Source organism: Chlorocebus sabaeus, chromosome 12 (genome assembly GCF_047675955.1).
Source record: "Chlorocebus sabaeus isolate Y175 chromosome 12, mChlSab1.0.hap1, whole genome shotgun sequence".
NCBI lineage: Eukaryota > Metazoa > Chordata > Mammalia > Primates > Cercopithecidae > Chlorocebus > Chlorocebus sabaeus.
This window is the reverse complement of record NC_132915.1, coordinates 45,176,304-45,191,692: the sequence shown is the minus strand read 5'-3', so window position 1 is coordinate 45,191,692 and position 15,389 is coordinate 45,176,304. Positions and strand designations below refer to the sequence as shown.

The 15,389-nt window shown below is 32.6% G+C and overlaps 1 protein-coding gene across 6 annotated transcripts in view; it reads right to left on the bottom strand.

Annotated features, from left to right (window-relative positions):
• The window catches only part of CCDC171 (coiled-coil domain containing 171), a 398,768-nt gene that overhangs the window by 127,039 nt on the left and 256,340 nt on the right, over nucleotides 1-15,389 (bottom strand). For all 6 annotated transcript variants that reach the window (XM_007969189.3, XM_073021619.1, XM_007969191.3 and 3 more), the window contains 2 exons: nucleotides 9,559-9,704; nucleotides 7,449-7,503 (listed from right to left, as the gene is read on the bottom strand). In XM_007969189.3, coding sequence (XP_007967380.2) covers nucleotides 7,449-7,503; nucleotides 9,559-9,704 — 201 coding nt within the window. The remainder of the gene's footprint in view (nucleotides 1-7,448; nucleotides 7,504-9,558; nucleotides 9,705-15,389) is intronic.

The window sequence follows — 15,389 nt, the reverse complement described above, 5'->3', positions numbered from 1 at the left end:
TAGAGTTAATAAATTTAGCAGTTTTTTAGCAGACAAGATGAACACATAAAAGATAAACATACAAAAATCAGTTGTACTTCTGCACACCAGCAATTAAGAATAAAAAATTAGACTTAAGAAAACAGTTCCAATTAAAATAGCATTGCAAATTATAAAATAAAGAATAAACTTAACCAAGAAGATGCATAACTTGTACACTGAAAACCACTAAACACTGTTGAGAGAAATTAAAGATCTAAATAAGTAGAAAGGCATTCTCTGTTCATGAATTGCAAGACTTAATGTTGTTAAGATGACAATACTCCCCAAATTGATTTATAAATTCACCATAGCAGCTTTCAAAATTCCATTGCCGCCTTTTGCAGAAATGGACAAGCTGATCCCAAAATTCACATGGAATTTTATGAGAGAACTTGAATAGTCAAAACAATCTTGAGACCTCAAAATCTCACATTTCTCAATTTCAAAACTTAATAGAAAACACAGTCATCAAAACTCGTGGTACTGATATGAAGAGAGACAAACAATTCAATGGAATAGAATTGAGAGTCCAGAAATAAACCTATACATCTATAGTCAACTGATTTTCAAGAGGAATATGAATGATTCAACATGATCATTCAATGGGAAAAGAACAGTCTTTTCAACAAATAGTGCTGGAATAATGGGACTGCCATATAAAAGAATGAAGTTGGGCCTTTACATGATAGAATATATAAAATCAATTTTATATGGACTAAAGACCTAAATGTAAGAGCTAAAACTATACAATTCTTAGAATAAAACACAGGGGAAAGCTTCATGACTTTGCATTTGGACATGGATTCTTACATATGCCAAACACACAAGCAGCAGCAAGAAAAAAAAAATTAGATTTCATCAAATTGTAAAACTTCTGTTCACCAAAGGACACTATCTAAATATAAGGTAAAAAGACAACCTACATGATGGGAGAAAATGTTTTCAAATCATATATATAACAAGATTCTAGTATCCAGAATATGCAAAGAACTCTTAAAACTCAACAACAAGCAATAAAAAATGATAAAGGGGATATCACCACCGACCCCACAGAAATACAAACTACCATCAGAGAATACTATAAACACCTCTACACAAATAAACTAGAAAATCTAGAAGAAATGGATAATTTCCTGGACACTTACACTCTTCCAAGACTAAATCAGGAAGAAGTTGAATCCCTGAATAGACCAATAGCAGGCTCTGAAATTGAGGCAATAATTAATAGCCTACCAACCAAAAAAAGTCCAGGACCAGATGGATTCACAGCTGAATTCTACCAGAGGTACAAGGAGGAGCTGGTACCATTCCTTCTGAAACTATTCCAATCAATAGAAAAAGAGGGAATCCTCCCTAACTCATTTTATGAGGCCAACATCATCCTGATACCAAAGCCTGGCAGAGACACAACAAAAAAAGAGAATTTTAGACCAATATCCCTCATGAACATCGATGCAAAAATCCTCAATAAAATACTGGCAAACCGGATTCAGCAGCACATCAAAAAGCTTATCCACCATGATCAAGTGGGCTTCATCCCTGGGATGCAAGGCTGGTTCAACATTCGCAAATCAATAAACATAATCCAGCATATAAACAGAACCAAAGACAAGAACCACATCATTATCTCAATAGATGCAGAAAAGGCTTTTGACAAAATTCAACAGCCTTTCATGCTAAAAACGCTCAATAAATTCAGTATTGATGGAACGTACCTCAAAATAATAAGAGCTATTTATGACAAACCCACAGCCAATATCATACTGAATGGGCAAAAACTGGAAAAATTCCCTTTGAAAACTGGCACAAGACAGGGATGCCCTCTCTCACCACTCCTATTCAACATAGTGTTGGAAGTTCTGGCTAGGGAAATCAGGCAAGAGAAAGAAATCAAGGGCATTCAGTTAGGAAAAGAAGAAGTTAAATTGTCCCTCTTTGCAGATGACATGATTGTATATTTAGAAAACCCCATTGTCTCAGCCCAAAATCTCCTTAAGCTGATAAGCAACTTCAGCAAAGTCTCAGGATACAAAATTAATGTGCAAAAATCACAAGCATTCTTATACACCAGTAACAGACAAACAGAGAGCCAAATCAGGAATGAACTTCCATTCACAATTGCTTCAAAGAGAATAAAATACCTAGGAATCCAACTTACAAGGGATGTAAAGGACCTCTTCAAGGAGAACTACAAACCACTGCTCAGTGAAATAAAAGAGGACATAAACAAATGGAAGAACATAGCATGCTCATGGATAGGAAGAATCAATATCGTGAAAATGGCCATACTGCCCAAGGTTATTTATAGATTCAATGCCATCCCCATCAAGCTACCAATGAGTTTCTTCACAGAATTGGAAAAAAACTGCTTTAAAGTTCATATGGAACCAAAAAAGAGCCCGCATCTCCAAGACAATCCTAAGTCAAAAGAACAAAGCTGGAGGCATCATGCTACGTGACTTCAAACTATACTACAAGGCTACAGGAACCAAAACAGCATGGTACTGGTACCAAAACAGAGATATAGACCAATGGAACAGAACAGAGTCCTCAGAAATAATACCACACATCTACAGCCATCTGATCTTTGACAAACCTGAGAGAAACAAGAAATGGGGAAAGGATTCCCTATTTAATAAATGGTGCTGGGAAAATTGGCTAGCCATAAGTAGAAAGCTGAAACTGGATCCTTTCCTTACTCCTTATACGAAAATTAATTCAAGATGGATTAGAGACTTAAATGTTAGACCTAATACCATAAAAACCCTAGAGGAAAACCTAGGTAGTACCATTCAGGACATAGGCATGGGCAAAGACTTCATGTCTAAAACACCAAAAGCAACAGCAGCAAAAGCCAAAATTGACAAATGGGATCTCATTAAACTAAAGAGCTTCTGCACAGCAAAAGAAACTACCATCAGAGTGAACAGGCAACCTACAGAATGGGAGAAAATTTTTGCAATCTACTCATCTGACAAAGGGCTAATATCCAGAACCTACAAAGAACTCAAACAAATTTACAAGAAAAAAACAAACAACCCCATCAAAAAGTGGGCAAAGGATATGAACAGACATTTCTCAAAAGAAGACATTCATACAGCCAACAGACACATGAAAAAATGCTCATCATCACTGGCCATCAGAGAAATGCAAATCAAAACCACAATGAGATACCATCTCACACCAGTTAGAATGGCGATCATTAAAAAGTCAGGAAACAACAGGTGCTGGAGAGGATGTGGAGAAATAGGAACACTTTTACACTGTTGGTGGGATTGTAAACTAGTTCAACCATTATGGAAAACAGTATGGCGATTCCTCAAGATCTAGAACTAGATGTACCATATGACCCAGCCATCCGATTACTGGGTATATGCCCAAAGGATTATAAATCATGCTGCTATAAAGACACATGCACACGTATGTTTATTGCGGCACTATTCACAATAGCAAAGACTTGGAATCAACCCAAATGTCCATCAGTGACAGACTGAATTAAGAAAATGTGGCACATATACACCATGGAATACTATGCAGCCATAAAAACGGATGAGTTTGTGTCCTTTGTAGGGACATGGATGCAGCTGGAAACCATCATTCTGAGCAAACTATCACAAGAACAGAAAACCAAACACCGCATGTTCTCACTCATAGGTGGGAACTGAACAATGAGATCACTTGGACTTGGGAAGGGGAACATCACACACCGGGGGCTATCATGGGGAGGGGGGAGGGGGGAGGGGGGAGGGATGGCATTGAGAGTTATACCTGATGTAAATGACGAGTTGATGGGTGCTGACGAGTTGATGGGTGCAGTACACCAACATGGCACAAGTATACATATGTAACAAACCTGCAGGTTATGCACATGTACCCTAAAACTTAAAGTATAATAATAATAATAAATAAATTTAAAAAAAAAAAAACAAAAAAACTCAACAACAAAAAGACAATCAACCCGATTTAAAAATGGGCAAAGGATGTGAGGAGACATTTCTCCAAAGAAGACAAATAATCAATAATCACATGAAAACATGTTCAACATTGTTAGTCATTAGGAAAATGCAAATCAAAAACCACAGTGAGATACTATATAATAGCCACTAGGATGGCCATTAACAAAAATTGAAACTAACAATTGTGAGCAAGGATGTGGAAAAATTAGAATGCTTGTCCATAATGGTGCAGATTTAAAATGGTGCAGTCACTGTGGAAAACAGTTTTGTGGTTCCTCAAAAAGTTATCAAAGTATTGTTATATGATCCAGCAGTTCCACTGCTAGCTACATACCTAAGAGAAGTGAAAACAGACCTTCAAACAAAAATTTTTACACAAAATTTCACAACAGCATTCACTATTCATAATAACCAAGAAGAGTAAACAATCCAGTGTCCATCAGCTGATGAATGCCAAATGTGGTATAACTATACAATGGCATATTATTCAGCCATAAAAGGGAATGATGTATCAATAAATGCCACAACGTGAATGACCTTTGAATAAATTATGCTAAATGAAAGAAGCCAGACATCTAAAACCACATATTGTATTATTCCATTTACATGAAATGTCCAGAACAGGAAAATCCATAGAGACAGAAGGCAGGTCAGTGTTTGCCAGGATGTAGGGGAAAGGGATATAAGAAATAATTGCTTCTTGGGTACTGGGTTTCTTTTGGAGTGATGCAAATGTTCCAGAATTAGCTGTGATGGGTGCACATACTGAAAGCCACTGAACTGCGCACTTTAAAATGGTTAAGCTGGAGAGTTTTTTCAAAACAAGTTCAACAGTTTTGGATTTTCCAAAAAAATAAAAAGCAGCCAAAATTTCAACTCAAGAGAGAAGGGTGTGTTTTTAAAAATGCAACTCATGAAAAGTTATGATGATTTTGTTTCTTCTTGTTCTTATGTTTCTTATCTCCAATACCTTGAAATTGGGCCCCCCAAAACAGTGTTTTATAAAATTAAGTTCTGACCTACATTAAAAATGGGCATAAAAATATATATCTAAATGAAATTAATATAAAACTTACATTTCTTTGGAAAAAAAACTATGTTTTTTAACTGAAATGACTGACCTTCCTTATTAAATAGCTACCAGTCCCAAATGGAATTTTGAAAATAATATCTAACCAACTGTTCTGTGTAATACAGTTGTAGTATTTGAAAAGTTGAATGAAATGTGTTGCTTAAAAGCTAACAAGTATAAACCAGATGTAATTGTTTTTCCTAAAAACAAATATGTTCAGGTAAGTTCCTTAACATCCAAGAAAAGAAATGATGTCTGCAGGAAAACAAGTTCTTTCTTCTATTTGATTAGTGTCAGAAGTTACTATTAAAATTCAACTCAGTGGGTAAGACTTAGTTTTATTCTAGAATGAATGGTACCAACCTTGAAAACACATATGTTTAAAACAGTAAGAAATATAAATAGTCATACTATTTTACTATGCACAGTAAACTCTGCTAAAGAGTTTGGATGTATCCATATTGATTTTTACCATCCTGTGAAAGAGCCTGGACCCTCCTTCCACACTACTCTTTGTTTCATCAAAGACAGCAAAATGCCAATGGAAAGTCCAAGGCAGCCAGAAAAATAAACCTATTGAACTCTGGCATGAAGACAGGTGGGCGTGCATATTCCTGAGACCTTTAGAGGACTCTCTGGGCCACCTCCTTATCACTCATTCATTCTCACTCATACCTCACAGAAAAGAGAATTATCTCCAATTATCTTTCCTAAGTTTTCACTTTAAGCTTGAAAAGTAATTGATAATTTTAAAACCACTATATTAATAGAATTTTCTAAAGACATAAATCAAAATAATTAACTACTAAATCTGAAGAGAGAAAAAGCCATAAAGCAAAAGTAAATCTACAATGGCTATAGACTAGCTTTACAGACCGCTTTCTTTCCGTATGACATAAAAATCAAAAGATGAACTACAACTGAAGAACTGTATGATTCTAATCATCCTGTTGCAATCAGTCTTTATCATATTTAAATGATATATTTTGCCATTTTCATAAGAAAAGAAGAAGGTACAACATTTACATTTCATGTTGGTGATGGTTTTTCCCTGATGTCAAAGTTCATTCCCCAAGTTAGCTGCTGTCTAACTTTTTTTTCCTCCAACTGGGATGATGAAAAACCAACTGGATTTCAAAGTCAACATTAACTATATAAAAGGGTGTGCCATGTATATGACGTAATTGACTTTTCTATCTACCAAGTCCAAAAAAAATACCAAAGATGTCTCTTTCACTGCAAATCTAAATTACAGATTTGTGGCACATATAAATTTAATGTGACTATATTTAAACTATACTGACTAGCTAAACTTTTTTAAATGGGAAAGGGGAGAAATCATAGTTTCAAAGAAGCTTAGGAAATAGCACTCAGATTATTTTTCTTTTCCAAAATACTTTTGTTGACATGAAATAATGCTGGTCACTTTCAAAATATAAAAGAATACAGGGGCCCATTGTTTTTAAAATGTTAAAATGCATTAACTATTAGTTTGCTAATTTTTATTTAATATACCCTTCAAAAAGTTAGTTTTAGGGTATTTTAAGTGACTTATAAAATGATATTATATTAAAAACTGATTTACAAGGTTATTCTAAATATGATTCATTCATAAACTCCATGTATCTTTAAAGTACTTAATGTTTGCATTTCCAATAATTTGCCTATCAGACAGTAGCAGAAACACATAAATAATGTTTCTCTGCTTTTGAATGATGAAATAATGAACATATCTTTCAGTGCAGAGTGGAGTGCTAACAAAACACATGGTCAGTAAATATATTATGTTTTTAAAAATATCATAATACTTTTATTATGCTGTTCATCACTGCAAATTAACACTCAGAGTTTATCATACAGGAGTAATCAAATTTGAAAACAATAGAATATATTAAATAATTAAATTTCTACTTTAAGAATATATTCTTACAAGTAAGAAAGAAAATTTCAATTTGAATAACATTACTACCTAGTTTACATATATGAGTATTATTAAATAAAATACATGTTTCTCTCCATACATATATATACATATAGGACTGTTGGTTTAAGAGTGGTAAGAGGTTAGACAGTGTGGTCAAACATTTTATCATTATGAGACATATAAGAATCTTAATGACCTCTGCTTTGTTCAGCAAAGACCGCAAATAATTCCAAGTACAATTACACCAGTTTGGGGAAACCACTATTTTCATAGTCTTATTAAATATATAAAGTGAATTCTGAAAAAAGCATGCAATATAGCACTATGTAATGGAAATTTCCAGTCATCTGCATAGCATCTTTTTGTTAATTTTTTTTTTAAGTTACAAAATGAATTAAAGAACTTTGTGGCTAATAAAAATAATGACTAGGTGTCATGATACAAATTGAACAATATTAAAGAAAAATTACAGTACCTTGTGAAGCGTATTTTCTACTGCTCTCATGTGATTTGCAACATATTCTTTGTCTCTAGAAAAAATAAAAGAAAGATTAAGTGTTAGTAAAACTCAAACCTTACTACAACTGTTACACATTTTAATATAAATCACTAGTATTAAAAAATAAGGGTCTGATATCATTGTTCTCCTTTTATTTTTTTAATTTATTTTACCTTTTTAAATTTTGATTTTTAATTCATTGTTCTCCTTTTAAATGTACAAAAACTAACCATATTCACTGACATATTTCCACATTTAACACATATCTTAAATTTTGTTGCCTGTCCTAAATCGGGGTAGGGGAGAGTAAAAAGGTAAAAAAGTGAAAAACAAAGAAAAAAAAATTACAATTACATTATTGATCATTTAAAATGTGCTGTAAATGGCAAAACTTCATTCTTCTATTTCTAATGAAAAAGACTTTAAAAATCTTAGTGATGGGGATATATAATAAATGACCATACTATGTAAAATAGTATTTTCCTTTCTACACAGTCTTTTTATGCTATAATAATTACACAGAAAACTCCTCCGTGACTTGTCTAGGAATATGCAAAGTTACTAGTTTCTCCTATCAGCCTAGTATATTGAATTTAGCCTTCATAATGAAATAAAAAGTTTGAATGAAAATACTGAAGATAAAAATCTAATTGTAAATTGAAATTGAAAACTGTAAATAATGTATTAGTTCTCCAGATTTCAAATTAGCTTTCTTTAGTTTTATAAAAACATGTGCCCATGGTCACAGATCATAGACATGTCAAAATACTGAATTAGCAGCACTGTTTTGAAAATACAACTGGAATCTGGAGGTTTTATAAGCCTATTTTCATTCATCTCAGAATTTTCTCAGTGCTATAAGACTCACTGGAAATTACCTGGGCTAAGCCTCTCATTTGACATGATGAAACTGGGAGTGAACAATAACAAAAAAACTGATTCAGTCAAACTTATATTTTAAAAAATAACAAAAACATACACCTTATATGGTGGTGCATCATTATATTGCTTTACAATTTCCCAAAAACCTCTCAGTGGTTATTCAAATATGCCAATATTTTGGCCTTGTGTCAATTCATGTTTTCATTATGTTTGAGCAATGTCACAAACCCAGTGGCAAAGCTTATGAATATCTGAAGATTGCTGATTCCTTGTTCAGTGATTTATACACATTCTGTAGTTTACAGATTACATTCATATTTGATGATATTTTATGCTTAAGAGTTTCTCTCAAAAAATATTTAATAAACATATATTTTTGCAAGTAAAGAAATTCAGAATTCTAAAGTTAGAAAACACTGAGTTTATCAAAATTAGATGTTTCTTTATTCCTTGAAAATAGATTTTCTTTAAGCCATGCTGTTGCACAAAGAACTGTCTTAAAGTATTCCATGAAATTTGATATGAGGAACAAATAAAAATACCCAAGAGAACTGTTCAATGTGAACTTCATAATGTATGTCAACTTGATTACTTGGTTTCAAAAAAAAAGGAAAGACATTTTCATCACATTTACATAGTGGTCTACTCTGAAAACTGTATGTTTTTCTACTTAAAATATTAGAATATACAGCTATAAAAATTAAATGAGTTTTCATGATCAATGTTTTATTGTATTTTTTAAATGCTATGATACATATGCTGATTGTATGCTAACATTTCTTTATGGAAATAGTACTTGCAATATTAGTATATAATAATATATGCAGAGCAAACTTTCAGAGACAGTGAGGCAGAAGAGAATAGGAATGTATAACAGAAGATACTATGAAAAACTTATAAATAGAGTCTTACATTTCACATTAATAAAACATAGTTTCTAACACGTAACACTACAACGGAGCCCAAAATAAGCATAATTAGAGGTTTTATAGAAGCTTATACTTTTCTGAGGTTTCTCAATAAAATATACATTTAGTATGTTAAGAGTTTTTCTTTTTTGAGGATATATCAGAGAATTTCAAAGAAAGACAGCTGTACTTTTGTTTTCTAACACTGTATTATCCAGGGCTAAAACCCGGAGCATGAAAGTAAGAATTGATCTTTTGTCTGTTTTAAGTGATCTCCCCAAGGTCCAAATGCTCACTTGGCTGCCATGCGGAGGGCACTCTCTGCATCATGGATGTTCTCCTCTAGTCGACGCTTGTCCTGCTCCAGCTGGGTAAGATGTCTATTGAGCTGACGCAGAGATTGATCTTTTCTTCTCAGCTCCATCTTTGCCTCGGAGAGACTCTGCAAGCAGACAGAAAACAGAGTTACTTGTCAGCCCTGATAATTAACTTCAATTTATGCCATAGGCTATTAAACAAAGAAGAATACAGACTGACTGAGAAGTAGACTTGGGTCATTACACATCAAAGTTTAACAAATTTTCTGCAAAAATTTTATATACTTACTAATTAGAAATGATAGAACTGATAAGATTTTAGAAAATGTTTGGTTACAAAATACAGTTCCATTTTATTTTTTAAAATACTGCAAGGCAAATAAACTGTATTCTTACTAAAAATAATCTGATTATAAAAATCTCAAGTTGTACTTTCTTTTAATGATGAAAAAATAAAGTTTTCAGGGTAGAAAGCACACGAAATTTAGAGTCAATTTTATTCTAAATAGAACTAGAGTTAAGAACTATCGTATGCCCAAACTATGCATGTGATTGAGAAAATGATAGACCAGGATATCTATAAGAAAATTGTAAACCCAAGATGAAACAGTACCACCACTGTCTTTATAAATACATAGTTAGGTGGCTACAGACATTTCAGCAAACAAACAAATTGGACTCCAAAATAAAATTCACTCGCTTCCCAGTAAATAACTCTTACGTCAAGGATCGCAACACAAATAGGATCAACATGTTTTAACTAATGAAGTTATAAATAATACTTGCATTCAGAATTATTTGTGTTCTATAAATATTTTCTTAGTCACAGAAGTACAAAATCTGTTGATTTATATTTTCTGTCTACTTTAATTTGAAATATTTACTTAGCGCAAAAATTTCAAGATGCAATTGCGCAACTTTATATTGCAGGCTTAGAATCAGAAGCTCACAATTGAGAGAAGTATTTTCCAGACCTCACTTAAAATTCTAGGATGCAAAATAGTACAGGGATCAGAGGATCACTTAACACTAAAAATCTTCTTACTCCTTTGCCTAAAAAATTTCTAGAGTAAGCTTATCAAACAGTTTTTGATTAAATTTGTTGGATGGTGAGCTAAATAATTGACTGCATACACATAAATTTTTCTTCTTGCTCAGTTTAGCCACACATTAACACCCACACTGTGCTTCAAAAACCTAGTAAAGAATAAACAAAAATGTTATAATTTCATGTGTAAAACTCTTCTAACAGTATTCTTTCAGTGCATTCACAATGGGTAGTATTTAAAAAATGAATAGTATAAAAACTTAAGCTGTGTTTTCAATCAATTCCCTCTAACTGCTGGTGAATTGAAAGCCATCATCAGTCAAACCAGGTATTTTAAAACATTAGAAGTTTTAAAATTCACTTTTCAAATAGTCAAGTTACTGTCAAACAAATATAAATCAAAAAATTAAACAAACTATGACCACTTATGAGACATTGTATTTTGTTTTAAATCTTCACTATTAACAGATCTTCACACACGTTGCACCACAGAAATAGTCACTGATTCAAACCAACTTTAAAAACATGGCAAAGAGTAAATTTTTAAAACCACGCTAAACCTACTAATTTTGCGCCAATGCTAAGATAAATGCACTAAAGCATCATGAACTTTCTTTATTTAAAAAAGTAAAATCCTTTTGAGTTCCTTTTAAAGTCAGCATTTCTGACATCTTTCAAGCAACAAAAAAACAATTTTTCAAATATGAAGATCAAACTAATGGTCCACCACCAGTTATGGATAAAGCTTGAATTCTTCCAACAAAAACAATACACTTGTGCCAATCCATTCAAATTCTTCTGCTCAGTAACTCTTATGACTAGAGGTGCATATTTGTGAGGGGACTATCCAGCATTCAGTATATTATCTCTAACCTTATCCAGACTGAAGCTTGCTGATCCAATCTGTGGGAATCCATGACTTTGAAACCCACACTTGACTTTTCAACCATCCTATCATATCCTTTCAAAGAACATATAACTCATAACATTAGAATTTCTACTACATAGCTAAATCTTCTCGTTTCCATTCTTTCATTTTCATGTCTGAGGGGCAAACGACAGGAGTCACCAAACTCTTCTAAAGCTTATTTCAAGGGCATAGAAAAGAAACAAAAAGTGGTATAAACAAAGTGATATAATTCACACTTCCTTGAGTATGAAAACAAAAAGATAATATAGTTTTTTGGAAAAAAGATCATAACTTATAGAATTCTCATTTGAAAAGAGGAGAATGACATCATGAAATACATCAGTGGGCCCTAAGATTGATGGGGATGGGTATAAAACACTAAGACATAAACCACAATTCAAGAATATGTCTTTTCCCTAATACCTAACCTTTTTTAAATAACAAAAACAGAATATTTAAAAATCCTAACACTGAGATTTAAAGAAAAATACATTTGAGTACATATATGTATCACATATATATTTACAAATATATATCCATATATCACATATAATTTTAAATTCAGCTTTTCTTTTCTCCTGTTCAGATTGATCTAATTAAAACCCATGATAAACTTTATGGACTCTAATATTTCCAACTGAATGACTGAAACCAAGAGGGTGCGCCTCTAGGCAGCAAGGCAACAATGATAAGCAGCAGGTTAGCCACTAATTTCTCAACCAGGGTAGATTGTGAAAGTGTGATGTTCTGATATCCAAGAAACTGTTCAGGAGAGAATAGGATAAATCAAGTTTAATAACTCTGCTCCTAATTGTTCCCCCAATGCTCAACTCTAATTACTTGGAGAACTCTCCTGACTGTCACCTGATATTAAGTTGTTGGAGGCTGAGCCTGGAACAGCGAGATAATCAATAAACATTTAGTGGGGAGAAGAATGAAGATCCTGTTAAGCAGTGGGAACCTGCAGCACCCAAAGCCCTTCTGCTCATGAGAAAACCTATGGGACAGCCATAGTGATTGCAAAGCAATAATCCAAAGCACTGTTTTTAGGCCTTGAGGCCTTTAAGCAACAGTACATTTGAGGAAAAAAGGTTAACACGGTCACCCTAATTACAGCCCACTTTCACATACTTCATATATAAGTGAAGACAAGCCAATTAGGTAGAAAGGAAGATAAGGGAAGTTTTATTTGTATACTAATTAAACCCCTGATGAAATTAAAGGAAAAACATACAGCTCTGTAATTGTGTCTGAGAAAGGTCACTTCAGGTTCAGTTATCAGAACAGCACAGCCTTGAGATATTTCACTTAATCCACAATACAGCCCTCATTTTGTACTCAGGTCTTAATATTTACCAAGAAAAAAAATTCACAGCCTGATATGAATTTATCTTTAAACAGTGTTGTGAACAATTTTAGCTGTTAGAAAGTTAAGGCTAGATATGATAACAAGAGTCTTTTAAAGAGCAGAAAAAAATATTCTACCTACACAAGAACCAATGTCACAATATTATTTATCAAAGATTTCCAGTTTTCATTTTAAATCCAAAATGTTTTAAAGTGAATTTTTACAATGGTATTCCAAAATGACTGTATTTCAAAAGCTATTATATAATATCTTTATTGCATTTCTTTTTAGATAATGATGTCATTGCTTATCTTCATTTTCTCTGTTAAGGAAAAAAAACAATGCTTTCACTTAACTACTCCTATAAGAAAATACTAACATTTTATTGTTTCCCGAAATGATCATGAAAAGTTATTTACTATTAATAAAAGCTGGCAAGAAAAGTATGGATACAAAGGAAGTAGTCAAGTATAGGAAAAGCTTAGGAATAGAATACATGGTAGATGTGAAAATTAAATGACCCATACATTTTTTAAATGTATTTTTTCTTATCCATAGTTTCTGAAGTTTCTATAATAAGCATGTGTTACTATTGAATAACAGCAAAAATTATTTTAAGTCAAACATAATTTTATATTTCCAAAGCTTCAAATGTTTATTAAGATAATAATTTTTAATTAATTATAAAATAAATTGAAATTCTATTACTTCACACCTATGAAAACATTTTGTGCAATGAAAATTTTTTTAAATAACAGCTTTACTGAGATATAATCCACATACTAAACAATTCACTCTTTTAAAGTGTACAATTCAGCACGTATTCATAGAGTTGTATAACTATCACCAATGGAGGTCTTTTTTGAAGTAAAATTCTTTAGGAAAAAAAAAACCTTATCAAAACAATGTGGCTATCTAAATATAGTCTCTCTCATTGTTTCAGCAAACTCTAGTTGAAAACTGCATAAGAGATACAAAGTGTATCATTCTGTTTAGAAATGGTTTTTGAAATAAAAAATTTATGAAATGAATTCCCTGAATTGGAATATTTAATTAATAAATATGGTACAGTACAAACATTAAAGTTATCTTAAAGAGTATGCATATCTCTTCAACTAAGATTTCTGGATGCCAAGCGAATCACCCAACATAGTTCTTTCTCAGAAGGGTACAGTATAGCAGTGCTTTAGACCATTAGGCTGCTAGGAAGACCAAGCCCCAGGGGATATTGCTTTTATAGATTTTCTTTTGTCTAATGGGAAATATCTATGGATCTACATTCCTACACACTAAAAGCTAATGGCTTATTCAATTTGGTATAAAAAGTTAGTCATACAAAATGAAAGGAAAGACAACAACACAAGTGTTATAAGAACTAGGCTACATTTCCTGATCGGGGGAAAAAATAGAATATTTAAAGAAAAATAAACTTATTGCTGTCTGACTGTTTCTTTAAATAAACATCTCTAGATTACAATACATTTAGTTAAAAAGCTTAGTAAAATTAATGTTTAAAAAGGAAATAAGGCTATTTTCAGCCCTACTGTTACAATAACTAAAAAATTACATTAAAATAATTAATTACATACTTGCTAGGTGGATCAAACTGTACAGGTTGTCACAGAAACTATAAACATAAAATGAGATAACACCCAAATTTACAAAAGGGCTGGGTAAGCAAGTTAGGAATGAAACTAAAGAATAATATATTTTATAATAAAGCCTGAAAATCTGTAAGATAAAACAATTAGGGCCGGGCACGGTGGCTCATGCCTGTAATCCCGGCACTTTGGGAGGCTGAGGCAGGCAGATCACGAGGTTGGGAGATCAACACCATCCTAGCTAACACGGTGAAATCCCGTCTCTACTAAAAATACAAAAAAAAAATTAGCCGGGTGTGGTGGCAGGCACCTGTAGTCCCAGCTACTCTGGAGGCTAAGGCAGGAGAATGGTGTGAACCTGGGAGGCAGCAGAGCTTGCAGTGAGCAGAGATCGCGCCACTGCACTCCAGCCTGGGCGACAGAGTGGGACTCCATCTCAAATTAAAAAAAAAAAAAAAAAAATTAGATAATTTACAATAAAAATACAATAATAAAAGATGTTGGTATATAGTACAGTTTGTATTTGAATAAATTTTGATCTTCATATCCTATATTTTATATGAGGAATTTAACTACAAAGTTATGTAATTTAAAGTAATCTTCCTTAGGGATACTATCTTTTATTGTTTTCTAGTAATACCTACACATAACGTAGGTGACATATTAATAAACTGAAGCTGAAGCTCAAATAACTTACCCACTTTCAGGGTTAAATAAATGGCAGTCCTAGTTAGAACTCACATGTCTAGTAAGACAACAGATGTTAAGGTATCCTATAAATGGTAAAAGACTACACAAATGTAAAAGGCATGGTTAATATAATAATTACACTTCTACATGTAATGTCATTACAGAGTGTTCTTTAAATCTCCACCTATATATGATAACTTATGAGGGTCTATA